Consider the following 13,053-nt stretch of genomic DNA (forward strand, 5'->3'; position numbering starts at 1 on the left):
GAGAGAGAGAGAGAACATAGACCGAGACAGAGAGATCTACTAGGGAAGACAGAGAGAGAGATTAGAGATAGAGAATCAGAGAGACTAGAGAGAGAGAGAGAGGAGAGAGAGAGAGAGAGGAGAGAGGCAGAGACAAATCAGAGACAGGGAAACATGTGAGAGGGAGAGAGAGAGGACGAAAGAGAGACAGAGGCAGAGCAGGGAGACGAGAGAGTGAGAGAGAATTGAGAGAGAGAGACTCTCTGTCCTGAGAGAGAGATGAGAGAGAGAGCGAGTAGGAGATTCTCCCTCTCTCTCCTCTCTCTCTGCAGAGACTCTAGAGATATCCAGGTGATGACAGAGAGAGAGAGTCTTAGAGATATAATGAGAGAGAGAGCATGAGCGATCTGCGACCGAGAGGAGAGAGTCGGAGACAGAGGTCTCTTCAGAGACAGAGAGAGACCGGGAGGACAGAGAGGATCCCGAGAGAGAGATCTGGACTAGTTCCCGACGAGAGAGAGAGAGAGAGAGAGTGAGAGAGAGAGAGAGAGAGAGAGGAGAGAGAGAGAGAGAGACAGACAGACAGACAGACAGAGAGAGAGACTACATAATTCTTTCACCTGGCGTTGGGTTAACAGGAACCGTGCAAACTGTGTTGTCCTGACCATGCTGACCACGTGATCGTACAGCTAACGAGATTAATATTAGTATAATGGAGATTCTGCCCATCACGTGACTATAAAATAAAACACACGTCTTTTTACGTATATTATATCGCTGATAAATCGTCGGCTATTGCATGTCAGTTGTAAAGCGCTCGCCTGATGCACGGTCGGTTTGGAGATCGATCCCCGTCTGTGATCGTACTATCTTATTTCAGGTTCTAGCCAGTGCACCACGACTGGTATATTAAAGGTCGTGGTATGTGCTATCCTGTCTGAGGGATGGTGCATATAAAAGATCCCATTCTACTAATAGAAAAATGTAGCGGTTTTCCTCTCTAAGACTATTGCTGAAGCTTCATGAATCAATATGCTCTAAAAGTAGCGTTAAAGGCACATTGTCACAGACCACTGACCTATTTAAAGGCATATTGTCACAGACTACTGACTTATTTAAAGGCATATTGTCACATATCACTGACCTATTTAAAGGCATATTGTCACAGACCACTGACCTATTTAAAGGCATATTGTCACAGACCACTGACCTATTTAAATGCATATTGTCACAGACCATTGACCTATTTAAAGGCATGTTGTCACAGACCACTGACCTATTTAAAGGCATATTGTCACAGACCACTGACCTATTTAATGGTCTAACAAAGTATTACCTGAACAAAAATTATTTGATTTGTCCCTAAATGTACTTTATTCAACTATCCTCATAACCACCATACTCCATATATTAATGAAATTTTGTAAATAAATAATTGAATTATGGCAATAGTCCATAATTCAAAAACTAAAATTATCGAGAGGGATGACATGGATTTCACTCTTTCATAGTTCAGTTACGGTGATGCGATAGCTAGTTTTCGTTTCCAACAATTAATGTAATTTTTATTTATTATCCATTTTTAGAGACATACATGTAAGGTCCTTAAATCCGTGACAGTATGCCTTTAAACAAAAGAAACTTTAACTTTTTACTTTGATATACCAGTCCTAGTGTACTGGCTGGAACGAGAAATAGCCCAATGGGCCCATCGACCGGGATCGATCCGAAACCGATGACGCATCAGGCTAGCGCTTTATCACTGGGCTACGTCCCCGCCCCCACCCACCCCCATCCACCTGACAAGTAGCCCAAGGGAATATGTGTGTGTGTTTGTCCAACAACATCGTGTTTGATTATTGATTACATATATACACAAACAAACAAATAAAAACATATTAATACATTAAACAGATGCTAAGCAATTATTGAACAGTTTTACTAACCTGTTATGTATAACCACCGTACACACCATATCACGTGCTTTTACTACCTACAGGCCAAAGGTCAAATGAAACAAAGATAGCCACGAAACGGATTGCTATGATCATTGTTTACAAATCATTTTATCATCCGAGATTACTTCTCTTTCTTACACACAGAAGAAGTTTGCTTTGTTTAACGACACCACTAGAGCACATTGATTTGTTAATCATCGGCTATTGGATGTAAAACATATGATTATACAGGTGTCTGGTCTGTGCTCGTGGCAGTAGGGCCTACCCTGTTTAATAATACTTTGTGTTCTGTCACCGGTTTTATAGATTAAAAGTCGTGGCAGCGTCTGCTGAATGACTTTATCTTCATGTTCTAGGGGCTGACCTGGTGGGGGGGGGGGGGGGGGTGGGGGGGGGGACGCCTCGGGTTTCACTTCGTCTTTCTTCCGGATGCGTTTCGCTCTTCACGGCGGGCTGGATGTGCAATCTCTACAATAACTATCCCCACGTTGGTCTATGTTGTGCCACTCTAGTAGTGGCACCAACGTTGGATATTAACTTTCTACGTTTATGTCACTCTCTTAGTGACATCCATCTTTTAATTTTCCTTGTAATAATTATGGTTGCCAAGATTGGACCGGTTGGACACGGTTCGGAGGGGGGTGGGGGGTTGGGTGGGGGGGGGGCGGAGTTTAGTTTTTTTGGGGGGCCATAGGTTCTGTGCAGATTCTGGCCTCCCCTCTCCCCCGCCCCCTATCTGGTCACACCAAGGTTCGAGATATGACTGGTAATTTTATATAACCGTTTTATAAAAACACAAAATTAAAAATATAATAATAATAATTTCTTTTAATACAACTTTTCTGTGGGCTGGGGCCAACCCTCCTACACTTCCTCCATATCTCTGGGATCTTAATTAGCTTATATTTGATAATTTATTTTATTTTTAGACCACTCCATCTAAAATTGCGTCAAATTAATTTATTTTAGTAATCAGAGAGTAAGTTATTATGTTTAACGACGCAGTCAAAATTTATTAACCTCCCCATTTATTATTTTATCAATGTTTGGTAGTAATTTTCTAAATTTCTAAATTGCCCTTATATTTAGATTTTTCCTTCCCCGAGTCAAACCCCCAATCATATCGTATAGGCGTGTTGGAAACCATAAAGGTATATGAGCACGTTAAAACCCTATCCAAGTTCCAAGTTCATATTAATACAGTCATAGAGAGGACACCCGCTACATGTTTCCATTAGTAACAAGATATCTTTTATATGCATCATCACACAGACAGGATAGCACATACCACGGCCTTTGATATACCAGTCGTGGTGCACGGGCAGTGACGAGAAATAGCCCAATGGGGCCACCGACGGGGATCGATCCCATACCGCCATGCATCCAGTGAAAAACAGCAAACCAAACTGAAATGATTTAACCCCCCAAAAACAAAAAAACAACAACAACAAAAAACAAAAAACCCCAAACATTTTTATAAATGGTTGGAACGGACTATAGATAAACTGGGGCGGGATTTAGCTCAGTCAGTTGAGTGCTCGTTTGAGGTGCTTGCGTCGCAGGATCGAACCACCTTTGGGGGAACCAGGTGCTCAATGTACAGTCAGGTTGTTATTAACCAGTTACATGTCAACGACACTACTAGAGCACATTGATTAATTAATCATCGGCTATTGGATGTCAAACATTTAGTAACTGATATAGTCTCAAAGAGGGAACCCGCTACACCTTTCTATTAGTAGCAAGGGATCTGTTGTATGTACTTTCCCACAGACAGGAAAACACATACCACAGCATTTGACCAGTCATGTTCCACCGGTTGGAACGAGAAAAAACACAATCAGTGTTGTCTAAAAGCACAAGCATGAAAACACTTAACAATTTTTGCACTTTGACTGTCATTTGTTTTAAAATACTGGCATTGGTGGTGACGTGGTTAAACCATCGGACACAAGGCTGGTAGGTACAGGGTTCGAAGGCCGGCACCGGATCCTACTCAGAGCGAATTTTATCGACTGAATGGGTCGGTGAAAGACCACTACACCCTCTTGTCTAACCACTAACAATTAATAACTAACTCTCTGTCCTGAACAGAGAGGCCAGATAGCTGAAGTGTGTACCCAGGACAGCGTGCTCAAACCTTATGGTTTATGTTCTTCAGTAGTAATTGATACCACTTTCGCCTTCAGTAATACATTGGTTAACGACGCCACTAGAGCACATAGATTTTTTTATTATCTTATCATCAGCAATTGGACGTCAAACATATGGTCATTCTGACACTGTTGTTTTTAGAGGAAACCCGCTGCCGCCACATAGGCTACTCTTTTAGACAGGCAGCAAGGGATCTTTTATTTGCGCCTCCCACAGGCAGGATAGCACAAACCATGGCCTTTGCTGAACCAGTTATGGATCACTGGTCGGTGCAAGTGGTTTTACACCTACCCACCGAGCCTTGCGGAGCACTCACTCAGGGTTTGGAGTCGGTATCTGGATTAAAAATCCCATGCCTCGACTGAGATCCGAACCCAGTACCTACCAGCCTGTAGACCGATGGCCTAACCACGACGCCACCGAGGCCGGTCAACGGACAAAATGTCAATGGAGAGGATGTCTACCATTAATGTCGTATCTCGGTCAAAAATAAGTTAGTGGCCTTTAAATACAAAATTCCATCACCCATATTGTTCTGTTATTGAGAAATTTATATACACCTTTAGTGCTGTCAAATATATGCAAACAGCGGTTTAATTGGTCAAAGAAAAGGTCATAGAATAGTTCGGGTTTTTTGTTGTTGTTGTTTTTACACATTATGTATAATCTGAAAGTTTACATTTTGACCTAAGTACCACTTATATAGCTGACATGTTGAATGCTGACATTTTTTTTTCACTGACATTTTGACCGTTGACATTTTGACCATTGACATAATATTGACATTTTGTCCGTTGACATTTTGTCTGCACACTGATCAATATATAGTCCCTCCCACCGGGGAACGCCGTTTTCTTACTATGGTATGCACTACAAGTTATTTATTTATTTATTTATTTATTTATTTATTTATTTATTTTTATTATTATTATTATCATTATTATTATTTTTTTTTTCCGAGCCAATTGTTTTTTAAACTGCACATACAAATAGTGTGACTTTTCTTTTTATGTCCAGACCACATTTAGGCCCTACTATTCTTCTTACATAATAACCCCAACAACAACCCAACAATGTTCATTGAATAAATGAATGAATGAATGAATGAACATCCCAGCCAAAACGTACACAAAAGCCATTGGGTTCATGGAGATTATGAAGGACTATATGTGGCCGGAGAACATGTAGGCAGATGGGGACGTGGTGGGTGGTGGTGGGAGGGGTCCTCTAGGTTCATATTCGACCCCACAAATCCAGACCACGCTACAAAAAACCCTCAAATTCGGGCAAAAATGTGCCAAACTGAAACCTTTTCCCCCATGTAATCCAATTTTCCATCATTCTACCCTCAAAATTAATTACAATCCGATGTAAAAATGCGTAGTCAGTGGCGTAGGAAGGTGCCTAAAAGTGTATATGTGGCGGGGGGGGGGGGGGTTGGGGGTTGGGTAGGAAGAGAAAAAAACAACGTTCTGAGCTACAAAATGTGGAGGTGTGTGTGTGTGTGTTGGGGGGGGGGGGGGGATGACCCTCTTGGCCCCCGCTTTCTACGCCACTGTACAGACACGATATTAAACAGAATGCTAATCACGTGATTTGTCTTCAACGATCGTGGTGACGTAATGTATTGGGGCTTTCTAGAGCCATGCGTATGACGTCAAAAGCAAAAGCAAAATCCAAGCGTTCAGATGAGTTATGATCATGTTTAATTTAATTTAATGTCACCTATTTCGTCCTGTTTCTGATTAAGCTAAAAGAACACACAACATCCGCGAAGGTTATCAATTTTGCCTTTTTTTGATTTTGGATGAAATATGGGGTTTTTCAGACAGGTTGGACTTCTGTTGTGGAAAAACCTACTTCTACAGAGACGAAAAGTATGTGTGACGATTTGTGAGATTGTCGTGCCAGTGTCATTTGCGCTCCTTTTGGTGGTATTCCGAATGGGGTTCGATCGGGAAAACCACCCAGACTCGACAATATATGAGGAACAATCATACAATGTCTACCTAAACGACATTCTGTTCTCACCAAACAATGATTTAATTAAAGGAATTATAGAAGACGTCAAAAAAGGATTTTCATTTCAAGGTAAATTATTATTATTATTATTATTATTATTATTATTATTATTGTTATTATTCTCCGATTCGTGATGCACGTCACATCCGCTGACCTTCACTCTAGCATGCCTAGCAACATGTGAACTGGGTGAAAACAAATGGCTTATTTACACTGACTCGTCCGAACCAAAATGTTAACAACTACGATAAACTGCTGTCCTACCTTTATTTTTCATTACATTTTACCCACATTTTGTCCAGACAGAAATCTTGAAAACAAAAAAAACACCCCTTTATAATGACACAGATTCCACATGCTATATTGACTTCGCTGAGATCGCATAGGGCAAAAAGCATGTAATTTTGTGGTGGCTACCATTTTGACTTTTTATGGAATATTCTCCAAGAGAGGTGAAACAGTGTTTCTGCCAGAAAGAAATGTTTGGGTATGGCACTATGGAATTGAATGTAACCACAGAGAGAAAATGAGTTAAGTTTAGGGTTAGGGTTAAGAAAATCATACAGTAATGATAAAGAGTCATTAATTTTGTAAAAATGTAAACTTAAGAAAATAAAAATTTGGGTATGGCTCCATACCCATTTTACCCTCTGGCAGAAACCCTGTGAAAGGATATGACTTAATCTAACAACATCATATAGGGGAGATTCGGGTAATTGCGGACACGCTTCCGCTGTATTTGCCACAGTGGAAACAGAATACTACACGATAACGCCTACCTACAAAATCAGCAATTTAACTGGGTAGATTCTATTTTCTTACCGTAAATTATAATAAAGTACGAATGGTAAGAGGAGGTGAAATGCGGACATACGTCGGCAAAATGCGGACATGGTCAATGGATAGAATTTTCTTTTAATTTACAGCATACAAATAATTAAACTAGTAAATCTCTAAAATTATCTTTTATTCATCTTCTGAAGAAATAAACCGAGTTAAACAGTAATTATATGCAATTATTGTCCGAACCAAATTGTTAACAACTACAAAAAATTACTCTCCTACCTTTAATTGCCGTTAGATTTCCTCCAAAGTTTGTCCAGACACAAATCGCAAAAAAACCCACTACAAATATACAGATTCCACACACGAGACTGCAACGATGTCGCCGATATTGTCTTTGCTGGGACTGCATAGGGAAAAATGCATGCAGTTTTCTGCCGTCTGCCATGTTGCTTGTTTATGGAATACTCTTCAAGAGGGGTGAAAGCCTCCAAAGTATGTGACACAATTAATATGAAATCGATGATCTCAAGTGGTATCATTAAAATAATAATAATAATAATAATAATAATAATAATAATAATAATAATAATTTTTAAAAATATGACGTCATCACGTTTGCTTTTATATCGTAACATGTTATGATGTTGTTAGATTAAGTCCTATCCTTTCACCCCACTTGAAGAATATTCCATAAAAAGTCAAAATGGCAGCTGATACAAAATTACATGCTTTTTTCCCTATGCGCTCTCAGCGAAGTCGATATAGGTGACATGGTTATCATCTGGTATGTGGAATCTGTGTGATTGTAATTGTTTTTTCGAGATTTGTGTCTGGACAAACTTTGGAGGAAATCTAACGGCAATTAAAGGTAGGGGAGTAATTTTTCGTAGTTGTTAACAATTTGGTTCGAATAATAGGTTAAAGTTCTTGTGCCATTCAAACCGCATTGATCCAAATGTTGCTATTTTAAACACAATTGAAATGAAATAAAAATGGGTTTATTATTATATAATTACAAACTTTCCGAATTTATACGATTTACTGTATTCTGATTGGCTGACGTCACTAAAAAACCAAGCGTTATCCTTCCATAAACCTCATAAAAATACGTCATCACGAAAGACCAAGATCGAAATAACCGCACAACACCAACAGTCACTACACGTAAACAAAAGTTAATATCAAGGTCACTTTGCGATAGAAAAACACAAGACAAATCTGTACATGAAATTGTTTCATGTTTTAAAAAAGAAGTTATAATAAAGATATATACACTGTTTTTGTTGATTCAATACTATTTCTGATTATTCTTTAGCGGACAATTTCCAATACAGTATTTTACATGTATTTCCTACGCTTATTTATCAGAACATAGTTTTGACGGTAAGAACGAAATAATTATTTTATTATTAAGAGTGTTTTAAGGTACACTTCTTCTTGTACTGTTTTGTTCCTTGTAATTATAAGAATTGTTTCTAAATTTTTTAGGAATTTATCGATTGTATAAAACTAGTCACCAAATGTAGTATAAAATCGCTTCGCTACGCTACGCGATTTTATACCATTTGTGACTTTTATACATCGATAAATTCCTAAAAAATAAGAAACAATTGTTATATAAAACAAATATTTATTTAGAATAGATCATTCCTGCGGTGACTTTATTATGTTGTCCGCAATTAAACTACTGCGGTTTTTGAAGTCGTTCAACTGCGGACGAGTTTATTCCGTTAATTCTATCAAAGAATTATTATTGTTAATACGATTTTGTTTATTTTTTTTAAAATTAAGTATATGTATCATATTATCATATATTATAAGAGATTCTTAAAATACATAAATGTATTCTCCATTCTGAATAATTTTACTCGAAATTGGTAGACATATCCCAGTGAAAACGTTTGAAGAATCTAAATTATATTACTTGGCCCCACCTATGCCCATGCAATTATGCATTTGACGTGAGATACTATTTTTGTGAATGTTTTTTGTTTTTGTTTTTAAAGTGACACCGGGATAAAAATAGAAACATTGATTTTCAAGAACTATCTGTAGTCTCATTATCAATTTGCAGACAATAAAATGAAACATTTAATGTACGAAAATGCAATGTAGTGGCAGTATGGTCGAGATTGTCCGCATTTTGCCGATGTCCGCAATTAGCCGAATCTCCCCTATTGTTTTGATATAAAAGCAAACGTGATGATGTCATGTTAAAAACATTTAGGCCTAATTTGTTTTGTTTAAAGATACCACTAGAGAACATTGATTTTATATTAATTAGGCCTATGTAATATACTTTGGAGGCTTTCACCCCTGCAAAATGGCAGACGACAGAAAACTGCATGTATATACTTTCACCCTGTTGAGTCATTGTCTCTATTAAGTCGTGCCATTGGGGATTTTACCCCCTTTTAAAGGAATGCGCCACTTACCGTTTGTTTACGTTCGAAGTCTCACAGTAAGATGTGTACACAGTCAAATAGCTAAGAAATTTTAAGTATATCCAATTATTTGTTACATTTTTCTACACAGGAACCAAAATAGGTAAAAAAACAACAACATATGATCCGTATGCCAATTAAAACATTTGTAATTTTTGTAATTTATGGCGATCATGCCTGAAATATATATCGAAGTGTCGTCTGCATGTGCATGTTTATCTTTACGTATTAGTGAGTGATGTCAGTAAAAATGTGAGGTCACACGTCAATCTTTTTTCCATGCAAGTAAATAAGGGCGCTAAAATTTGAAAACGTAAACTAAAGTCCGAACCAAAATGTTAACAACTACGAAAAATTGCTCTCCTACCTTTATTTTTCGTTAGATTTTACCCACATTTTGTCCAAACAGAAATCTTGAAAAAAACATTACGATGACACATATTCCACATACTAGATGATAACCATGCCACCTATATGGACTGTAAGGATTTCGCCAGTATCGACTTCGCTGAGATAGCACGGCAAAATGCATGCAGTTTTCTGCCGTCTGCCATTTTTATTTTATTTTATGGAATACTCTTCAAGAGGGGTGAAAGCCTCCAAAGCATGACACAATTAATAAAAAATCAATGATCTTTAGTGGTATCATTAAATAAAAATAAAAATAATAATAATAAAATTAATATGGCGTCATCACGTTTGCTTTTATGTCATAACATGTTACAAAATGACATGCTTTTTGCCCCATGCGATCTCAGCGAAGTCGATACTGGCGTAAATCCTTACCAGTCCCCCCCCCCCCCTCATGTTGGTATCTGTGGCACTGTAATTGTTTTTTCACACTTGTGTCTGGACAAAATTTTGGGGAAAGGTAACGGTAATTAAAGGTAGGAGAGTAATTTATTGTAGTTGGTAACATTTTGGTTCGGACTCTAAGATGTAGATCAATACAGTTTTACATTGAAATATGGCTATTACTACAATATGTCTAGTGAGTATTATATTTGAATAAATATTAAAAATATATTTAGATAAAAAATACAATTAGAAATAACCAAAGCTATTTAAAAAAAAGAAGAAGAAGTTTGTCCCACCTTGCAAGGGATATTTTAAACACCATGCAGCAACCTGCTGACTGCTGAATCAAGCATGTGCCCCCCACTTTTCAGATATTTTGCTTTATATTTGCTTTATAATAGTGTAAAAGTGTGTAAATATAAGTATTGCGCCCCCCCACTTTTTGGTACCTTCCTAACGCCACTGAATTTCTATGTCAAAAAATTCGCCAATATGTGATATTTTTTATATAAATATATAATCTATATATATATATGTAATATATTTTATATATATCTATGTCATATCTGTATATCATATATGTATCTATATATAATCTATTATTCCCATAAGTATATAGATAGATATATATATTGGCCCTATAATTTATTATATATGGGGCGCTTTCCAATGAAGTAATTTAACAGAGGTTTCTTGCATTATTCATTGGCCGCTTGCTGCTCTTTTCCTGATCCCATCAGACAGGTGGGCGAGACGTAGCTCCAGTGGCAAGTGCTCGCTTGTGCGCGGCTCGCTTTGGGATCATCCCCATCATGTGCAGCCTTGTTGGGGGGTGAAGTTCTGGAGTTGCTGCCAGCCATCACCACGACTGGTACATCAAGGCCGGTGGTATGGTCTGTACCTGTCTTGGCGATGATGCAGATAAAAGATCCCTTGCTGCTAATCGAAAAGAGTAGCTCATGCATGTGGCGACAGCGGGTTTCCTCTCTCAATATCTGTGTGGTCCGACGCCATATAACCGTAAATAAAATGAGTTGAGTGCGTCGTTAAATAAACCATTTCCTTCCTTCCCATCAGCCATGGGACAATGGCAAAACATCCTGGATACATCCCTGAATAAATATATAACCGGTCTCTGGTCAAAACGATGTTGAAAAATTGATGCAGCGATGCAGTTTGTTTGTTTGTTTGTTCGTTTTTTTAAAGCATAGATTGGACAGAAACGGTGGTTGGTAGAATAAAGGCGAATGCTACTTTTTTTTTGTTTTGTGCTTTTGGTTCCCTCCTGTGGTGTGTCGGCATAGCGACTTTTTTTTCTTTGCTTTGGTTCCTCCTGTTGTGCTGTCGGCATGTGCTTTGCATGAATGTATTATAAACTACTAGTGTCGGAACCAAGTGAGATTTAATTGATGTGAGAGTTCCAAACGGTTTGAGGTGGTTGAGGTGTAGAGGGACCCCAACTGACCACAGAAACCCAATTCTTAAGTAAATCTAGTGCGGGAGTAAATAGGGGGGCGCTACTGAAATTACGCCCAAAATGGGATTTAATTGTTGTGAAAGTTCCATCCAAAATTCCTTTGCTACTTGTTAGAGGACATCTCAATGAGTCCAAATCCACAACTTCAGAAAACATATTTTGCGGGAAAGGCTACTTAAGAAAGACTCTAATTAGTGCTAATTAGGGATTTAATTGTTGTGAAAGTTCCATCCTTGGAACCAAATGTAAAATGTAGAGTATACTCACCCGATTCAGAATTACCAATTTAAGAAAACAAAATATTGCGGGAAAGTGCACTTAAGAAGAGGTCAAATGCTAATTAGTGCTCATTAGGGATTTAATTGTTGAGAAAGTTCCATCCTTGAAACGAAATGTAAAATGTAGAGTATCGACTCAGGTTCTTGTTTTCAGTGGAGTCTCACGGATTCGCTAGCGCAGAGGAACTGGTGCGATATCACCAGGAGAACAGCTCGTCACCGCAGTTCGACTTCGGCGTGCAGTTCGAAAACGTCAACCTCCGCGACACTGCACTGCCCAGTCACGTGACCATCAAGTTCAGACCCGATAGTTCGAGAATGATGTGGAAGACGGACCAAAATTTCGATGTCTTTCAAGACAGTACGCCGAGATTTATTTCACCCGGTAGGCGACCAACGTTTTTCATTATATTATATTGTATTATATTATATTATATTATATTATATACATAGATATATGGAAACCATAAAAGTCATATCCGGTGAAAAGTCATATTTTCACTGTATTTTAGCTACAGTGAAAATATAGAAATCGTATTTACTTTTTTGTAAAAGTGCATGATTGAATTATCTCCCTTTGTCTCGTTTCTTCGTATTTAAATTTGATGATTACCAAGGCATCTGATCGTATTTGAAAAATAAAATTTAATTTAAACAACTGTGCCAATAAAAAAGGGATACGAAGTGCAATTACAATAAAATATCTAAAACGAATTAAATACGAAGCTAAATAATTGATGACACAATGTAGTGTCATCGAATGTAAGTGTAAGAATTGAACAGCGTTCGATTCGTTTTGTTTTTGTGTGAGGTTTTGGAGGATCGCTTTGTCAGGTATGTTTGCACCGCAGTATTGTTAAATAAATATTAATAAAGATAAATTTTATTCAAATTTCTTTTTAAAAGTCTATGGTCAAGTACATTTTCTGGCAAAGATATTACCAAAAAGCGAAAGATATTGTCAAAAATTAGGAAATATGTATATAATAAATAGACCATTTCATGGTGGAGGTTTTTCCGAATACGATTTTTATGTCAACTCGTGATGTGTGAAAACCATATTTTCACTCATTGCTTCGCACTGCAATACACTACATTCCTCCTTGAGTTCAAAATTTACTTCCTTGTTTTGTTCATAATTAACAAAAACTTATAAA

At 37.7% G+C, this 13,053-nt stretch overlaps 1 protein-coding gene across 1 annotated transcript in view; it reads left to right on the top strand.

Moving 5' to 3' along the window:
* The first annotated feature begins 5,729 nt into the window (after nt 1–5,729).
* The window catches only part of LOC121373619 (phospholipid-transporting ATPase ABCA3-like), a 213,937-nt gene continuing 206,613 nt past the window's right edge, over nt 5,730–13,053 (top strand). The window contains exons 1-2 of the mRNA XM_041500319.1: nt 5,730–6,182; nt 12,051–12,281. Coding sequence (XP_041356253.1) covers nt 5,906–6,182; nt 12,051–12,281 — 508 coding nt within the window. The 5' untranslated portion in view covers nt 5,730–5,905. The remainder of the gene's footprint in view (nt 6,183–12,050; nt 12,282–13,053) is intronic.

Source organism: Gigantopelta aegis, chromosome 5 (assembly GCF_016097555.1).
Source record: "Gigantopelta aegis isolate Gae_Host chromosome 5, Gae_host_genome, whole genome shotgun sequence".
Classification (NCBI taxonomy): Eukaryota; Metazoa; Mollusca; class Gastropoda; order Neomphalida; family Peltospiridae; genus Gigantopelta; species Gigantopelta aegis.